An 18020-nucleotide genomic window follows, 5' to 3' on the forward strand; every position below is an offset into this window, starting at 1 on the left:
TAAAAAACACTTTTTAAGCCTGATTAATTTTTTTGAAGGAAAAAGTGGGAATCGTCTTTGATTCGGAGAAATACGGTAATATATATTTTTCAGAATGAAATTAAACACACAATTTCACGTAGTATCGGATTTCGAAAAAAAAAAGTAAGCCGCAGTGTGGATATCCGCGAAAACTTTTCCCGACTTTTACAAAAAATCCGATATAACGACAATCCGTATTAGCGAGTAAATCTTTCGTCATTATGAATTCTCGCTATAACAGACTTCTACTGTATATCTAGAGACAAAGAGCTGTGTGCAAATTCGAGGCAGGTCAAACTGTTCTGAAACCAAGAGCAGAGTCTAACAAGGAAGTTGTCTATCACCACTCATCTTCATTACTATAATGGATTAGGTTATAAAAGCAGTGAAAATGAACGATCAGACAACAAATGCACTTGTATTTGCTGATAATGTTATGCTATGGGGTGAGACAGAAGCAAAAGTTCAAGCTAAACTACCGGTACATCTTTGGCAAGAAGAATTTGAAAGAATGGGAATGATCATCAGCCGAACTAAAACTGTCGGTTTAGTGATGAGTCGAAATTCTGAAGCAGTCCACCTGCGAGTGAAAAATGAAGCAGTAGACATTATCAACAACTTCAAATACTTAGGGAGCTTTGTTTCTTCTGACAATACCATAAACCAAAAAATAGGCAAAAGAATACAAGCTGCATCGAAATTCTACCACTCCGTTTGTCAATTACTTTGGGATGACTCATTTCCCCAAGCATGCACGCTCACGTTGTACAAAGCATATGTTGTACCAATTCTAACACACGGACTGCAAGCAGTAACGTTGACTAGATCTGCAAAAAGTCACCTACAGGCCACTGAAATGAAGTTCCTTCAGTCATGTCTCTGAGAGACAACAAGAGACAAAATAAAAAATGAAAGTATTCAGCAACAACTTGGATTGGAAAGGAGTCTGTTGGAAACCTTGGAATTAAGCAGATTACAATGGTATGGACATATGAGAAGGATGGCTCCAATGCTGTTGGTAAGAGGCCCAGAGGGAGGCCTCTGTGATAGTTGGGAAAAGCATCTTTTCAAAGACCTTGCCAACGTGATGTAAATTGGCAGCAAAAGGTAGAACATCAGCTGTGGATGAACAGGACGAACTGGAAGAGGCTTGTAAAAATCCGCACCCGGCTCGCTGGAGCGGAAAATCGATGATGATGATGATGATGATGATAAGTTCCTTTATGTGCCAGTAAATCTACCAACATGAGGCTGACATATTTGAGCATCTTCAAATACCGCCAGACTGAGCCAGGATGGAACCCGCCAAGTTGGGGTCAGAAGGCCAATGCCTCAACCGTTTGAGCCACTCAGCCCAGCTAAGACTAGATTTAAACTAGGTAATTTAATGCAATGCAAACAGCGAAGCTCATGGGGAGGAGGAAGATGATGTTGGTGAAATTATGCTTGAGGAAGTGGAAAGGATGGTAAATAAACTCCACTGTCATAAGGCAGCAGGAATACATGAAATTAGACATGAAAAGGTGAAGTATAGTGGGAAGGCAGGGATGAAATGGCTTCATAGAGTAGTAAAATTAATGTGAAGTGTTGGTAAGGTACCTTCACATTGGACAAAAGCAGTAATTGCACCTATCTATAAACAAGGGAACAGGAAGGATTGCAACAACTATCGAGGTATCTCATTGATTAGTATACCTGGCAAAGTATTCACTGGCATCTTGGAAGGGAGGGTGCGATCAGTCGTTGAGAGGAAGTTGGATGAAAATCAAGGTGGTTTCAGACCACAGAGAGGCTGTCAGGATCAGATTTTCAGTATGCGCCAGGTAATTGAAAAATGCAACGAGAGGAATAGGCAGTTGTGTTTATGTTTCGTAGATCTAGAAAAAGCAAATGACAGGGTACCGAGGGAAAAGATGTTCACTATACTGGGGGACTATGGAATTAAAGGTAGATTATTAAAATCAATCAAAGGCATTTATGTTGACAATTGGGCTTCAGTGAGAATTGATGGTAGAATGAGTTCTTGGTTCAGGGTACTTACAGGAGTTAGACAAGGCTGCATCTTTCACCTTTGCTGTTCGTAGTTTACATGGATCATCTGCTGAAAGGTATAAAATGGCAGGGAGGGATTCAGTTAGGTGGAAATGTAGTAAGCAGTTTGGCCTATGCTGACGACTTGGCAGATTGTGCCGAAAGCCTGCAGTCTAATATCTTGGAACTTGAAAATAGGTGCAATGAGTATGGTATGAAAATTAGCCTCTCGAAGACTAAATTGATGTCAGTAGGTAAGAAATTCAACAGAACTGAATGTCAGATTGGTGATACGAAGCTAGAACAGGTCGATAATTTCAAGTATTTCGGTTGTGTGTTCTCCCAGGATGGTAATATAGTAAGTTAGATTGAATCAAGGTGTAGTAAAGCTAATGCAGTGAGCTCGCAGTTGCGATCAGCAGTATTCTGTAAGAAGGAAGTCAGCTCCCAGACGAAACTATCTTTACATCGGTCTGTTTTCAGACCAACTTTGCTTTAAGGGAGCGAAAGCTGGGTGGACTCAGGATATCTTATTCATAAGTTAGAAGTAACAGACATGAAAGTAGCAAAAATGACTGCTGGTACAAAGAGGTGGGAACAATGGCAGGAGGGTACTCGCAATGAGGAGATAAAGGCTGTTAGGAATTAACTCGATGGATGAAGCTGTACGCATAAACCGGCTTCGGTGGTGGGGTCATGTGAGGCGAATGGAGGAGGATAGGTTACCTAGGAGAATAATGGGCTCTGCTATGGAGGGTAAGAGAAGTAGAGGGAGACCAAGACGACGATGGTTAGACTCGGTTTCTAACGATTTAAAGACAAGAGGTATAGAACTAAATGAGGCCACAACACTAGTTGCATATTGAGGATTGTGGCGACGTTTAGTAAATTCTCAGAGGCTTGCAGACTGAACGCTGAAAGGCATAAAAGTCTATAATGATAATGTATGTTTGTATGTATGTTTCTCAGGGAAAGTTGTACCAACACAACATTGAGGGCATGAGAACAAAGCCCACAACATGTGTATCAAAGACAAAATGGAGGAGACTGCAAGAAGACGACTGCTGAGTAAAGCTCAATAGGAAGAAAAAGCAGCCCAGTTAAGAAAAACTGGCAACGGTGTGTTGGGTAGAACAGGAAAAGTGAAGGCACGTAATTAAACATGGTGGCAGCACCCAAACTTACAGGAAAGCATGAGAGCTGAGAAAAGGCAAAGAAATATCCTCCTCCTCTTCCTCATCCTCCTCCTCTCTACCCCTTATCCAGCTCCTGCCTGGTCAGGGCATGTATCTCCTTACACCATTCCTCTTCCGACATTTTGTCCCAGTCCAGGTTTATTCTTCTTGCACTCCTCTTTATTGAATCAACCCACCTTATTCTAGGTCTCCTTCTCGCTCTGCAGGAAATGGATAGGCATCCGTATCTTAAGTAAATAGAGTTGTTGCGAATGTTATGGTGACCGAAGTTGTTCTCTCGTGCATGGGTGAGTATAACCTCCAAAGTTAATCTGGTAACCTATCTGGTAATTCATGACTGAAGAGCAAGACCAGCACACAGTGTTAAATACAATAAAACCTCATTAGTGCATTCCTCATTAACACGTTTTTTTCCTCTTAGCATGTCGTAAATTTGAAGTCCCGATTCTCATCTTATTAAATCTATATAAAAATATCTCAGAGCGTCAGGTTTTTTTACTTTACTGCTTAGTACAATCACACTTTTCCTAGCCCTGAAAGTGTTATTTGTCATCCCTTGTAAAACAAATGTGATTTCCAAGTCAGGTAAGATCCGTCGCCACAGTTGTGTGATTACGGGGAAAGGCCTTAAATTTCTGAACTTCACAGGATAAAATGCACGTTCGGGGAACAAGCCGGTAGCCTCAGAAATGTTCAGTTTTGCTTGCTGGTTAGCAGCAAGATTGCTGAATTATGCAGCGAGTCTATTTGTGCTTGTATTCCGCACTCCATTCAGAAGTTAGAAATTTATTTTGCTTCTACTAACATTTGTTTTAGAAAGAGTGTGATCAGCAACAACACATGGGTATTTTTTTAGACCCCAGTGCGTATGTTTTCATGTTTGTTGTTTTTCACACCTTTCAGAGCACTTATTTTATAAGCCAGAGCAGAAAGGTTTTCCATATTTGTTCACTCGCATTTTTTACACCTTTCAATACCTTCCTCTCATCTTTAGAAATGATATAGTTTTCACTGCACCCGCAGACACATGACGTAAAATCCCCTCATGTCAGAAAAAATCATATCTAGTGTTTCCATATCCCTGTTGGATAGCTTTTATTCATACATTCAGTAGTATGATTTCTTGCTTAACTCGTTAATTTTTGTTGTCCCCAGCAGAAACGTCTTAATGAAGTTTTACATGTACATCACTGGTTCGAAACATAAGGCTGCAAATAACAGGATTTTGTCATTTGTTTTACATCGCACTGACAAAGACAGGTTTTTATGGCAATGATGGAATGGGACAGTGAAGGAAGCGACAGTGATCTTAATTAAGGTACAGCCTGAGCATTTGACTGGTACGAAAATGAGAAACCACAGAAAACCATTCTCAGGGTTTGCTTACAGTGGGGTTCAACCCCACTATCTCCCGAATACAAGCTCGCAGCTACATGACCCAAACCACATAGCCAACTTGCTCGCTAACTAAGAGTTCAACATTACACATCTGTTTTAAAAAGGAAGTAACCTCCAAGAATATGTTGTTACTTTAATGGGCACCAGTGAAAAGGGTTTAAATATTTGTTCTCAAGTTGTTTTTTACACCTGTAAATATTCTGTTCTAACCTTAATGAGCCTGAGAGTGGGGAAGATTTTTCATATTTGCTCTCATGTTTTTTACACCTTTTAATACTCTCCACCACTTCCACACTAAACAAATAGCTCAAAGAGGCCTAGAAACATCAATTCTGGGTTTCTCGTGAAGAGACAGAGTAAATGACATATACTCAGTTACTAACGTTACCGAGATCATTCAAAGGGTGCGGCAACACTGGACACGTGACAGTAGGCTGGACGCATGGCTTGTAGAAAGGACTGTCCATGGACAAAACTTGTTCTTGAGTGGAGTCCTAGTGAATATCGGAGACCAAGACAAAGATCACCAGATCGATGTGACAAGGACTTATGGAGAACTACTGGAGTTTATTGGCACAGAATTGATGAAGACCGTACTGCGTGGAAATAACCATTACATAATTATCTTGCTCGCGGACTTCAGGAGGCCACATCATAGGAGGGTGAGTCAAATAAGTCGCAAACATGTGTGCCTTATACCATTTGAAATTACGCATGCAAGTTTTGCCAGCAGGTGGCAGCATATGTATGCTTGTCGTAAGACATCTCACAGGCACTCAGTCAGTCGGAGGCTGTTAGTGCACGACGGCACATGTGTTGCATGACTTTACACAAGAAGAACAGTGAGAAGTTGTGCGTTTTTTGTGGGCCAAAGGACTGTCCACAGAAGAAGTGCATTGCAAAAGAGATGGGGAGCGTCCTGGTCGTCCTGTGGAGGTGTCAACTGCAACCACATTGCAGTGTGTGGATCAACTCATCCATAATGACCCCAGTGATTTTCATCTGTTTGGGCTCCTAAAAAATCATCTGAGTGGTCGTCATTTTGATACAGATGATGCCGTAATCTAGAGGTTACACACTGGCTGCGACAGCAACCAAAGGACTTCTTTGCTGCTGGCTTTCAAGGACTTGTAAAGAGATGGGATAAGTGCCTGAATGTACAGGGTGAATATGTGGAAAAGTGAAATAAATGTCCGAAAGTTACTTTGATTATTTTTCGCCTCAATTCAGTTTTGCGACTTATTTACTGACTCGCCCTCGTATTATGACTGAATTGGCTGATAATGAGATAAGACTATGTTAATTTCACACAAAGTACTCAGTACAAGTACTCAGTACTATCCTATCTTCGAGCTGTAAGTTAATCTTGGCATGATGAATATATTACTCATATCCTTAATATCCATAGAAGCAGATGACCAAAGATATCCCATGCTCTAGTATGAATCAATAAGAAAGTCAATAACATTTGATCAGTCCAAAAAATACACACCTTCATCTTTAGTATTTTGTTTCTTCCTAGGACTTTCTATTGATGGTGCTGCATCTGCTGGTCGCTTTCGAACGACAGCACCAGCAAGGAGTTTTAACTGTGAGGTGCGATTGCTGAAAATAGAATAAAAATAATGAAAGGTACTACAATTATGAACCTGTATAATAAGACATATACAAATGATATTAAGCAATTCCTTTACAAAATACACATCTTGAAAAAAGCAGACTACATGGAGTCACTTTATTAGGTTGTTAATGACTGATGCTACAAATAAAGCATATAGCCTGGCCATGAATACAGGGTTATTACAAATGATTGAAGCGATTTTAAAAATTCACTGTAGCTCCATGAATTGACATATGGTCACGAAACTCAACAGTCATGCACAAAAACTCAAAAAGTTTTGGTCTGCTGAAGTTACACTTCAGATTTCTGCACAAGAGCACAGCAGTAGTGAGCAGTGTGCAGTGAGACAAGATGGTGACAGGATCCACAACGTTTGTTGTGCTTGAAATGCACTCACATCAGTCTGTCATAACTGTGCAACGACACTTCAGGATGAAGTACCATAAAGATCCACTAATTGCTAACTCCATTCGACGATGCTATGTGCAATCTAAAGCTTCGGGATGCATCTGAAAGGGGAAATCAATGGGTTGGCCTGCAGTGACTGAAGAAACAGTTGATCGCGTGCGGGCAAGTTTTACAGGCAGCCCACAGAAGTCAAAGGAGAGTGCAAAAAGAGAGCTGAACATACCACAGCCGACGGTTCGGAAAATCTTACGGAAACGACTAAAGCAGAAACCTTACTGCATACAACTGCTACAAGCCCTGACTACCGATGACAAAGTCAAACGCCTTGAATTTTTGGTGCGGTTGTAACAGTGTACGGAAGAAGACTAGTTTAGTACAAAACTTGTCTTCAGTGATGAAGTAACAGTTTTTGTTAATGCTACAGCGAACAGACATAATGTGTGAATCTGGGGGGCGGTTATTGAATCCTCACGCTATCGTGCAGCACACTTGAAATTCACCAAAAGTTAATGTGTTTTGTGCAGTCTCGCGGTTTAAAGTGTACAGGCCCTTTTGCTTCATTTAAATTAAGAACTAGTGTTAGGTTTACTGGTCCACCCAATCAATACACTTCACTTCAAAAGTGAAAACACAATCATTCAATATTAAAATATATTAAACATTCTTTGGTATTCATCTAATTTAAGACTTCTTCAGCCATAGCATCTCATAACAAATTGCAATTCATCATTGTTGCTGTCTAATAATTTTAAAAATGGAAGAACCCACGTCCTTTACAAACTGGTTGAGAATACACTGAAGACTGCATGTTGGATGCGCTTGAGAACGGTTGGATGTTGAGAGAGTTCTTGCATTATTGTAGTGATAAAGTAGTGAAAACCTATTGAAATAGCTAAATTTTGTGTATATCGATTCATTTAGTGCTGTTTATATAGTGGTGTTTAGTGCTTGTTGGTAGAAATTGGGAGTAGTGATATTTATTTAAATTTTGTAACAAGTAATTCAGTTGGTCTTCAGTAAATTACGTTTTCTAGGTTAAGTAGGCTAGCTAGGTGTACCTTGTTTCGATTTTAGGTTTAGGAAATACTTTAGGTAATAATATTAACGTTAAAAATATTTGTAAATATCTGTAGGTTCGTTGGTTATACTTACAAAGGCAGATTATCATAAGGAATAGTACCGTAACTTCTGCAGCAACTTCTCCGGTATTTCGTATAGATATCCGTTCAAACTATCGCGAAGGTAATAATTTACTACATAAAAAAAACACGATACGCCTGTAAACTTTCATTTAAAAAGAAGTTAAAGAGATTACACGGTAATAGTTAACAGTCGTTGTATTGTTATTGATTATTGTCACTCCTCATATTCAAATATTGCATTGTTGGCTACAGTCGTGAACAAAGGGTGTAGTGTAGTCAAGTAAATAAAAATAAAAATAAGCTGACCTTGTATTCCATTCATTTGTACTTCTGAGTAGGTAGTTAAAGTATCTGTAATTTATATTTCGCTCCCTCGATCTTTCAGTATTGATGAGCGGTTAGCAAATAATAATAAAGTTCATATATCCCAGTAATTGCAGTTCAAGTCCCTGGAGTAGTAGTAGTAGTTTTGATGGAAATATTTGAGAAATTACTGTAGACAACCTCGTATTTTTCAGTAGGCCTAATTAAGGACACTTTTATTCTCCGTCCCGTGGAGTAGGGAAAATAATAGTAATCCACCAGCTGTAATAATCACATAACCACATTTCAGTAGAATTGTAGTGAAGATAAGGTATAATATATTAGATAGTATCTTGCCAGTTATATTCGTGTTTTTCTTCGTGTACGGCAATCCTTTCGATACTTAAGCATTAACCAAACGCAGTGTAGTGTAGATACAGTACATTTAGATAGTGCCATATCTTGCCTGCTATATTCGTGTGTATCTATTAGACCGTAATACTAATAATAATTTGTCTAAGCATTTAGCTTCGTTGGTAATCTTTGAGTACAGTAGTTCTTGCAAATTTCATTTCTGTTGTGCTTAGTTTAGTGACATACGGTACGGTACCGGTATCGTAATTAGGATACGTCTGAAAGTAGTTTAAAATTACTGTAGTGTACTGTACAGTAGTATACGAGTAATATCCTATTAGAATTTAGTGTGATTATTTTATTATTGTAAAATATTTGTGTAGTACTGGTGTAGTAGAGGTATCCGTAGAAACTCTTACTAAAATACTGTTGTTGTAATTAGAACAGGCTTAATTGCAGTTTGGAATTGTGTAGTTCTTGTGTAGGCTATTAGTTTCGATATTCAGTAATTAACAGCAGTTTTTATCCTGTCAGGAGTTGTAGGATAAAAAAATAGAGCACGACTAAGTAGTATTGTAGTGTAGTCGTATATTAATTACCTTATTGTTGTGTACTATGCCAGACAATATATCCCTCCGTTCATTTATTTTTTTTGCAAATAAGTTATTTTATTTTTAATTTCATTTTTCCCCCCCGTAAAGAATGGCTAAAGAGCGCGAGTGTAGTTACTGTGGGTGTGGTGAGGCATTGAGGGGTATGAGGGAGGAGTTGGAAAGTTTGAGGGAGATAATTAGGATTCTCACAGAAGACAGGAAGGAAGATAGGACTCCCTCAAACAACGTACAGGTTACAGTAGGTGTACAAGGAAAGGGAGGAGTTGTAGAAGACAGGTGGTCTAATGTTCTAAGGGGAAGGAGATTGCAGACTAAGAGCTCTATTCAGGGTCAGAATTCAGGACAGGTGTCTGTTTAAAATCGGTACGAGTCACTGCAGGTAGAACATCAGAGGGAAGATGAGGGACAGGGAACTGTTGCTGAGATGCGTGGAAGTAGGAGGAAGGGAAAAGGTAGGAAAGGAAAATGTAGAGTAGAGGATAGGAAAAGACAGGTGGAACAGGGTCATGGGAAGGAGAAAAGGTAGGAGGAAGTAGCTTCTGCAGTTATCAGGAAAGATAGGGCTGACCAGGAGGGGAGGGGATCAAACGAGGAGGGTAGGGTTGAGGCTCTGGTCAGGGGGGATTCCATCGTTAGACACGTGGGGAAAGTGTGTGGAGGAAAGGGTACCAGGGTAGAGTGTTATCCAGGAATTAGGTTAAGACAGATGTTGAGGAAAGTAGAAGAGAGGGAGGAGGGGAAGGAGAAGGTGGTAGTGTTTCACGTTGGTACCAACAACGTAAGGCAAGCTGATATAAGTACCAACATAGTTGGAGATGTGTGGGATCTGGTAAATGCAGCACGGGTGAAGTTTAAGAAAGCAGAGATTGTTATTAGTGGAATACTGTGTAGAAGGGATACTGACTGGAGGGTGATTGGGGATTTAAATGAGACTATGGAGTGGGTATGTGGGAAACTGGGAGTGAAATTTCTAGATCCTAATGGGTGGGTAGGAGATAGGGATCTGCGCTCAGATGACCTTCATTTAAACCGCAGTGGTACGTATAAGTTAGGAAATTTGTTTGGAAGGGTAATAGGGAGGTACATTCAGGGAAACGGAATGGCCTAGGGAGCGGTGATAAGGGAACAGGGAACTGGAAATCAAGTAGGGATGACATAAAATTGTTAGTGTTGAACTGTAGAAGTATTGTAAGGAAAGGAATAGAATTAAGTAATTTAATAGATATATATTTACCAGATATTGTAATAGGAGTTGAATCATGGCTGAAAAATGATATAATGGATGCAGAAATTTTCTCACGGCACTGGAGTGTGTATCGTACAGATAGGATAGGAAGGGTGGGAGGGGGAGTATTCATTCTGGTGAAAGAAGAATTTGTAAGCTACGAAAAAGTTAAAGATGAGACACATTGTGCCCGTTCACATCTCGTAGACCATTTACAAAATGGCGGCGTAGGAAGGTATGGCCCATGCGATCTATTAAGGCAATGAACTTCTTATTAATACGGCATATAGGAGACCATGCACGTCACGAAACGGACTGATTTGGAAGACACTGCAGGACAATAGAGGCTCATTTTGAATTGTTTTGAAAAAAATATAGCAGCGGACTGATTGTTTAAAGATATACTCTAAAAATTTCAACTGCAGAAGTAAGACGCAAATACAAGCGAAGCTTTACATCTGAAGATTATCTTAAACTCCTGAGGAAGATATTGACTGTTTTACAATCGGCGATAACATCCGATAAAATAATTCACTGGCGTATGTTAAAAAGAGACGAAATATTATAGAAATAAGCAATTCGTGGTGAGATACGTCTGACTTGGATCCGGTGAGCAGCCACTCTGCGATTGAAGAAAAAGGATACACCATATTGCAGAACTGATAATTTCGTATGAGAAGGAAGTTACCCCTGTGGTTATAAACTTAATATCTATATACGGAGAACTTATTCCAACTGAAGAAAACTTCGTTATTAGAATAAGCAGTAGAACTATGGAATATATCATGACTGATTGCTCCACAAAAGGAATTTTCTACGTTGTCTGCAGATTTGGAATAATGACTGCTTGCTAAATCTACATGATGGACTGAACTGGGGATAGGCGCCGGCGAGCCAGAGGACCAGCTGATGATGATTGGACCGGCCAGCCAGAGGACCGGATGATAAGGATGAATACCGGCCAGCCAGAGGACCGACCGATGAGGATTGGACCGACCAGCCATGTGACCAGCTGATGACCGGGAAGACGTTATCCAACCGGAGATCCAGATCCTAACAGAGGGTCTAACCACAACCAAGGAATGGAGCGACAACCAGACCAAACGTAGCATCTGACAAGCTAAGTCCATACATTTTTTAGTAGAGTAGTTTCTTGCAATCTACATCCTCACTCTAACTTCGGCATGTGCTGATTAATTGGTGATATTTATGAATTAATTAAGAACGTGTGTGAAACATAAAGTGAAGTGTGAGATATTTAAGGCTATAAGATAAGATGGCAGTGTAGAATTAGAATTCTATTATATCATATACAGGCTACCGCACTTGCATACATACAGTAGAAACTAGCATGAGTAAATGAAAGAAGTGTTTCTTGTGAAGACCTAATAGCAATGAGTCGATATAACTAGTGAAATTTCGATTAATCTCGTTCTACCTGTACAATGATTACGTCACGAATTTACCTGCGCGACACAGATGAATATAGTTAAGTTACGTATTCTTTTCTTCATAGAAAGAGGGCATTGAACTCAAACTGCTGTTTTTAAGATAAGAGGTTATTAAAATGCGTTTATTACAAGGCAATTCTAAAATGTTTGGCATATAGTTTTGGGTGTAATCGGCTATATGCATACGGCAATAAGTATGCCGGTGGTATGATAATGTATATTGGAATGGTGTTGAAATGTGGTTATTTCTTGGAGCATATTAAGGAATACTTGAAATACAGATGTTTGTTTATATTCTGCGGTAAGAGAAAGAATTGCTATTCGCCGAGGAAACGTTGTGTTAGATTTACATGAGGTGAGTTTCTGTGTCATATGGAAAGAATATGTCAAAGTGTGAACATCGCGCAGATGACCATTTTAAGGTAAGATTGACATGTATTTTGGTAGAATTGTGTATCGTGACAGTTTTTATCTGACATTAGTAAATGGCATGTACCGAGTACAAGAGAGTTCTTTAACATACGGTTTACTAGGCTCATGACTAAGTATACATGTGATATTCTTTGGTGCGGTGACGTTTCAGTATAATACGTATTAATTTCATTCTGTACTGTCCATACGAGTTGAGTAGCTCGTACACATGAGAGATACTGAGTAAGAGCAGTTAGCTAAAGCACATTGAGCCGTTGGTGGAGGAGTGTGTGGATCGGAAACTACTTGAACAGTTAGATAGATGTTCATTTCTTTTCACGCAGATATGATTTCAATTGAAGTGTTTTAAATATAAAGAATATGATAATGGTTAGTTAGGAGCCATATATCGTAGGCTCTAGGGAGGTATTGTCTTGGCCCGTAAGTTGTTATTTATGCGTATTCAAGATGAGTGACCAAATAACCAGAGTTCAGATTTATGAATGGAAAATTTGGAGAGCAGTTTTACGATTTTACACTCACACAAGAGTTTGTTTGGGAGATACATACGTAAAGATATGATCAGATTTACATTCGCAATCTGACTTTATCCCATTTAATTTTTATTACGTTTCAATTTAGCAAACCATCCATTTTTATCACAGTAAGATGACTTAAATGTGGTGAGAATAATTAATATAATTATCGTGACGGTGTTCACAACGAGTATTTATATGGAGACCGTAATTGCTCAGTGATCTCTTGAATATAATTTGAGTAAATCAAATACACTTCGGAACATGGCTACGAATATAGAGGTAAATAACTAATATGAACTTGAACATTAAATGAGAAAGAATGTAAATAATTTAAAGCTTAATTATTTTACTTTTATTTGAGCCAGCGCTGACTCTAATCCTTTATGCTTAAATATCATTAAGATAATACTACCCAGAATTCACATTAACTTACATTGAACATGATTCATTCAATAAATTTTCTTATATTTTTCTTTTAGAAAGTGACTGTGTTTTGAGTTCCTTTTGGATAACGGCTTGTTTGTAAGTTAGCTTGTAGATATAAGTAACTGGTGAGTTTGACAAAAAGAAAGAGATTCTTTTTGAGGTTTTCGGCCACAGGTCCTTACTTGAGCGTATAGGTATTCCCATGATGTGCATCTCAACAGACCGAGTCTCTTCCGAAACCACGTAAAAAACAAACCCATATAAAATCACAGATTTTATGAGCGATAGATAGAATACCCTGAGAAGAAACTGAGTTACCGGGAGAACTTGGCACTGACCGCTCGATAGGCGGGTGCAACATGAAATTCTAGGTGTAAGGCTCATTTCTAAAGATAACAGGCAACTTGATATATTTGGAGTGTACAGATCGGGAAAGGGTAGCACTGACGCGGATTCGGAATTATTTGATAGGATAGTCAGCTATGTGGGAAACGACATGGAAAGAAATGTGATTGTAGCGGGAAATCTGAATTTGCCAGGTGTCAATTGGGAAGGAAATGCGAACGACAGGAAGCATGACCAACAAATGGCAAATAAGTTAATATGGGAAGGACAGCTGATTCAGAAAGTGATGGAACCAACCAGAGGGAAAAATATCCTGGATGACGTGCTGATAAAACCAGATGAGCTCTATAGGGAAACTGAAGTAATAGATGGTATTAGTGATCATGAAGCTGTTTTTGTGGTAGTTAAAAATAAATGTGATAGAAAGGAAGGTCTTAAAAGTAAGACTGTTAGGCAGTACCATATGGCTGATAAAGCAGGCATGAGGCAGTTTCTAAAAAGTAACTATGATCGGTGGAAAACGGTAAATAAAAATGTAAACAGACTCTGGGATGGGTTTAAAGAAATTGTTGAGGAATGCGAAAACAGGTTTGTACCATTAAGGGTGGTAAGGAATCGTAAAGACCCACCTTATTATAATAGAGAAATAAAGAGACTAAGAAGGAGGTGCAAACTTGAAAGAAATAGAGTTAGAAATGGCTGTGGAAGTAAGGAGAAATTGAAGGAACTTACTAGAAAATTGAATCAAGCAAAGAAGGCAGCTAAGGATAATATGATGGCAAGCATAATTGGCAGTCATACGAATTTGAGTGAAAAATGGAAGAGTATGTATAGGTATTTTAAGGCAGAAACAGGTTCCAAGAAGGACATTCCAGGAATAATTAATGAACAAGGGGAGTGTGTATGTGAGGATCTTCAAAAAGCAGAAGTATTCAGTCAGCAGTATGTAAAGATTGTTGGTTACAAGGATAATGTCGAGATAGAGACTAAGGCCAAAGAAGTAATAAAATTTACATATGATAACAATGATATTTACAATAAGACACAAAAGTTGAAAACTAGAAAAGCGACCGGAATTGATCAGATTTCTGGGGATATACCAAAGATAATGGGTTGGGATATAGTACCATATCTGAAGTACTTATTTGATTATTGTTTGGTCGGAGGAGCTATACCAGATGAATGGAGAGTTGCTATAGTTGCCCCTGTGTATAAAGGAAAGGGTGATAGACACAAAGCTGAAAATTACAGGTCAGTAAGTTTGACATGCATTGTATGTAAGCTTTGGGAAGGCATTCTTTCTGATTATATTAGACATATTTGTGAAATTAATAACTGGTTCGATAGAAGGCAATTCGGTTTTAGGAAAGGTTATTCCACTGAAGCTCAACTTGTAGGATTCGAGCAAGATATAGCAGATATCTTGTATTCTGGAGGTCAAATGGACTGTATCGCGATTGACCTGTCTAAAACATTTGATAGAGTGGATCATGGGAGACTACTGGCAAAAATGAGTGCAATTGGACTAGACAAAAGAGTGACTGAATGGGTTGCTATATTTCTAGAAAATAGATCTCAGAGAATTAGAGTAGGTGAAGATTTATCTGACCCTGTAATAATTAAGAGGGGAATTCCTCAAGGCAGTATTATCGGACCTTTATGTTTTCTTATATATATAAATGATATGAGTAAAGGAGTGGAATCGGAGGTAAGGCTTTTTGCGGATGATGTTATTCTCTATAGAGTGATAAATAAGTTACAAGATTGTGAGCAACTGCAACGTGACCTCGAAAATGTTGAGAGATGGACAGCAGGCAATGGTATGTTGATAAACGGGGTTAAAAGTCAGGTTGTAAGTTTCACAAATAGGAAAAGTCCTCTCAGTTTTAATTACTGCGTTGATGGGGTGAAAGTTCCTTTTGGGGATCATTGTAAGTATCTAGGTGTTAATATAAGGAAAGATCTTCATTGGGGTAATCACATAAATGGAATTGTAAATAAAGGGTACCAATCTCTGCACATGGTTATGAGGGTGTTTAGGGGTTGTAATAAGGATGTAAAGGAGAGGGCATATAAGTCTCTGGTAAGACCCCAACTAGAGTATGGTTCCAGTGTATGGGACCCTCACCAGTATTACCTGATTCAAGAACTGGAAAAAATCCAAAGAAAAGCAGCTCGATTTGTTCTGGGTGATTTCCGACAAAAGAGTAGCGTTACAAAAATGTTGCAATGTTTGGGTTGGGAAGAATTGAGAGAAAGAAGAAGAGCTGCTCGACTAAGTGGTATGTTACATGTAATAAATATCATTTTTGGTCCGTATTGATGATATTTGATTGAAATAATAACTTAATGTTATTATTTCAATTAAGTGGTATGTTCCGAGCTGTCAGCGGAGAGTTGGCGTGGGATGACATTAGTAGACGAATAAGTTTGAATGGCATTTATACAAGTAGGAATGATCACAATATGAAGATAAGGTTGGAATTCAAGAGGACAAACTGGGGCAAATATTCATTTATAGGAAGGGGAGTGAGGGACTGGAATAACTTACCAAAGGAGATGTTCAATAAATTTCCAATTTCTTTGAAATCATTTAGGAAAAGGCTAGGAAAGCAACAAATAGGGAATCTGCCACCTGGGCGACTGCCCTAAATGCAGATCAGTAGTGATTGATTGAAGACAATAAACACTATTTTTCATAAAACAGTCCATCACTTCTTGTAAAAATTTGAATGATATTTCTTTAAAATATGACATGCAGTGCTGGTAGCTTCAGTGTACTGACTGAGGGAGATTTAAACTCTGGCACTGCATGTCATATTTTAAAGAAATATCATTCAAATTTTAACATGTGAAGTATACTTACAAGAAGTGATGGACAATTTTATGAAAAATAGTGTTTATTGTCTTTAGTGTATTCTCAAACAGTTCGTAGAGGACATGGGTTCTTCCATTTTTAAAATTATCAGACAACAACAATGATGTATCGTGATCTGTTACGAGATGCTATGGCTGAAGAAGTCCTACATTAGACAAAACATGTACCAAAGAATGTTTAATATATTTTAATACTGAATGTGTTTTCACTTGTAAAGTGAAGTGTATTGATTGGGTGGACCATTAAACCTAACACTAATTCTTAATTTAAACTGTATCAATACGAATTTATATGATGAAGTTTGTAAATTGTAACCCTTTTTCTTCTGCAAAAAATCCATTAAAGGACACGTGTATCTGGACATGGTGGAAAATTGCCTCATGCCGCATCTCGAGGACAGCACAGACTTCATCTTCCAACAGAATGGTACTCCATTATTCGTAAATTCTTAAACAGGAGATTGCCAAACCAATGGATCAGTCGTGGTGGAGATGATGATCAGCAATTCATGTCATGGCCTCCACGCTCTCCTGACTTAACCCCATGCGATTTCTTTGTGTAGGGTAACGTGAAAGACTCAAGTGTTTACACCTTCTCTCCCAACAAACCTGCCAGAACTGCAAGCTCGCATGAACCGTGCTTTTGAATCCACTGATAGGGACATGCTGCACCAAGTGTAGGACGAACTTCATTATAGGCTTGATGTCTGCAGAATCACTAGAGGTGCACATTTCGAACATTTGTAATGTCAAAAAACTTTCTATTTTCTATTCTTTTTTTTTTTTTTTGCTAGTGGCTTTACGTCGCACTGACACAGATAGGTCTTATAGCGATGATGGGACAGGGAAGGGCTAGGAGTGGGAAGGAAGCGGTCATGGCCTTAATTAACGTACAGCCCCAGCATTTGCCTGGTGTGAAAATGGGAAACCATGGAAAACCATTTTCAGGGCTGCCGACAGTGGGGTTCGAACCTACTATCTCCTGAATACTGGATACTGGCCGCACTTAAGCGACTGCAGCCATCGAGCTCGGTGAGATTTTCTATATGTGTGCGAAGCCTTGTGACAATAAGTCAAATAATAAATGTTATTGTAGAGCTTTGGAATCGCTCAAATCAGTTGTAATAACCCTGCACTGTTACAAACTAACCACCAGGCTGTGTCACTTAACCCACAAGACCATCTGGTGGCATATAGGAGAACCTCTTCTGGGAATAGTCTGCATTAACCTCCAAAGTGCTTCTGTTGCATTCAACATCTCCTAATTATGGAATGGGGCGATTATGAAAATCATATCGCGATTACACGCATGAGGTAGGAAGACAACTTTGAAACCTTTAATATCTTCAAGAATCTTGGCGTCAGCAAAATGTTTACCTGTCAATCAATCAAATGCTTCAGGGAGACCAGGAGTATGTCCAAGTGCCCTTATTCGATCAATCCAAGGTCTGCTAGGACACCACAGCTAATCAATGCCGTGAAACGAAGAAATCATAATGGAAAAAAAAAGTCATGTTCAACCGTATACAGTGAAACCTCGATTATCCGTTCCCCGAAACTACGTTTCCCCGTAATATTAGTTCAAATTACATGGTCCCGTGAGCATCCCATTTAAAACCTGTATTAAAAATCCCGCGTTATCCATTCCTCGAAGAAAC

General features: G+C 38.9%; 1 protein-coding gene across 4 annotated transcripts in view; it reads right to left on the reverse strand.

Annotated features, from left to right (window-relative positions):
* The window catches only part of LOC136865941 (PSME3-interacting protein), a 140653-nt gene that overhangs the window by 46516 nt on the left and 76117 nt on the right, over positions 1-18020 (reverse strand). For all 4 annotated transcript variants that reach the window (XM_067142500.2, XM_067142498.2, XM_067142499.2 and 1 more), the window contains exon 5: positions 6139-6251. In XM_067142500.2, coding sequence (XP_066998601.1) covers positions 6139-6251 — 113 coding nt within the window. The remainder of the gene's footprint in view (positions 1-6138; positions 6252-18020) is intronic.

This window comes from Anabrus simplex, chromosome 3 (assembly GCF_040414725.1).
Source record: "Anabrus simplex isolate iqAnaSimp1 chromosome 3, ASM4041472v1, whole genome shotgun sequence".
Taxonomy (NCBI): domain Eukaryota; kingdom Metazoa; phylum Arthropoda; class Insecta; order Orthoptera; family Tettigoniidae; genus Anabrus; species Anabrus simplex.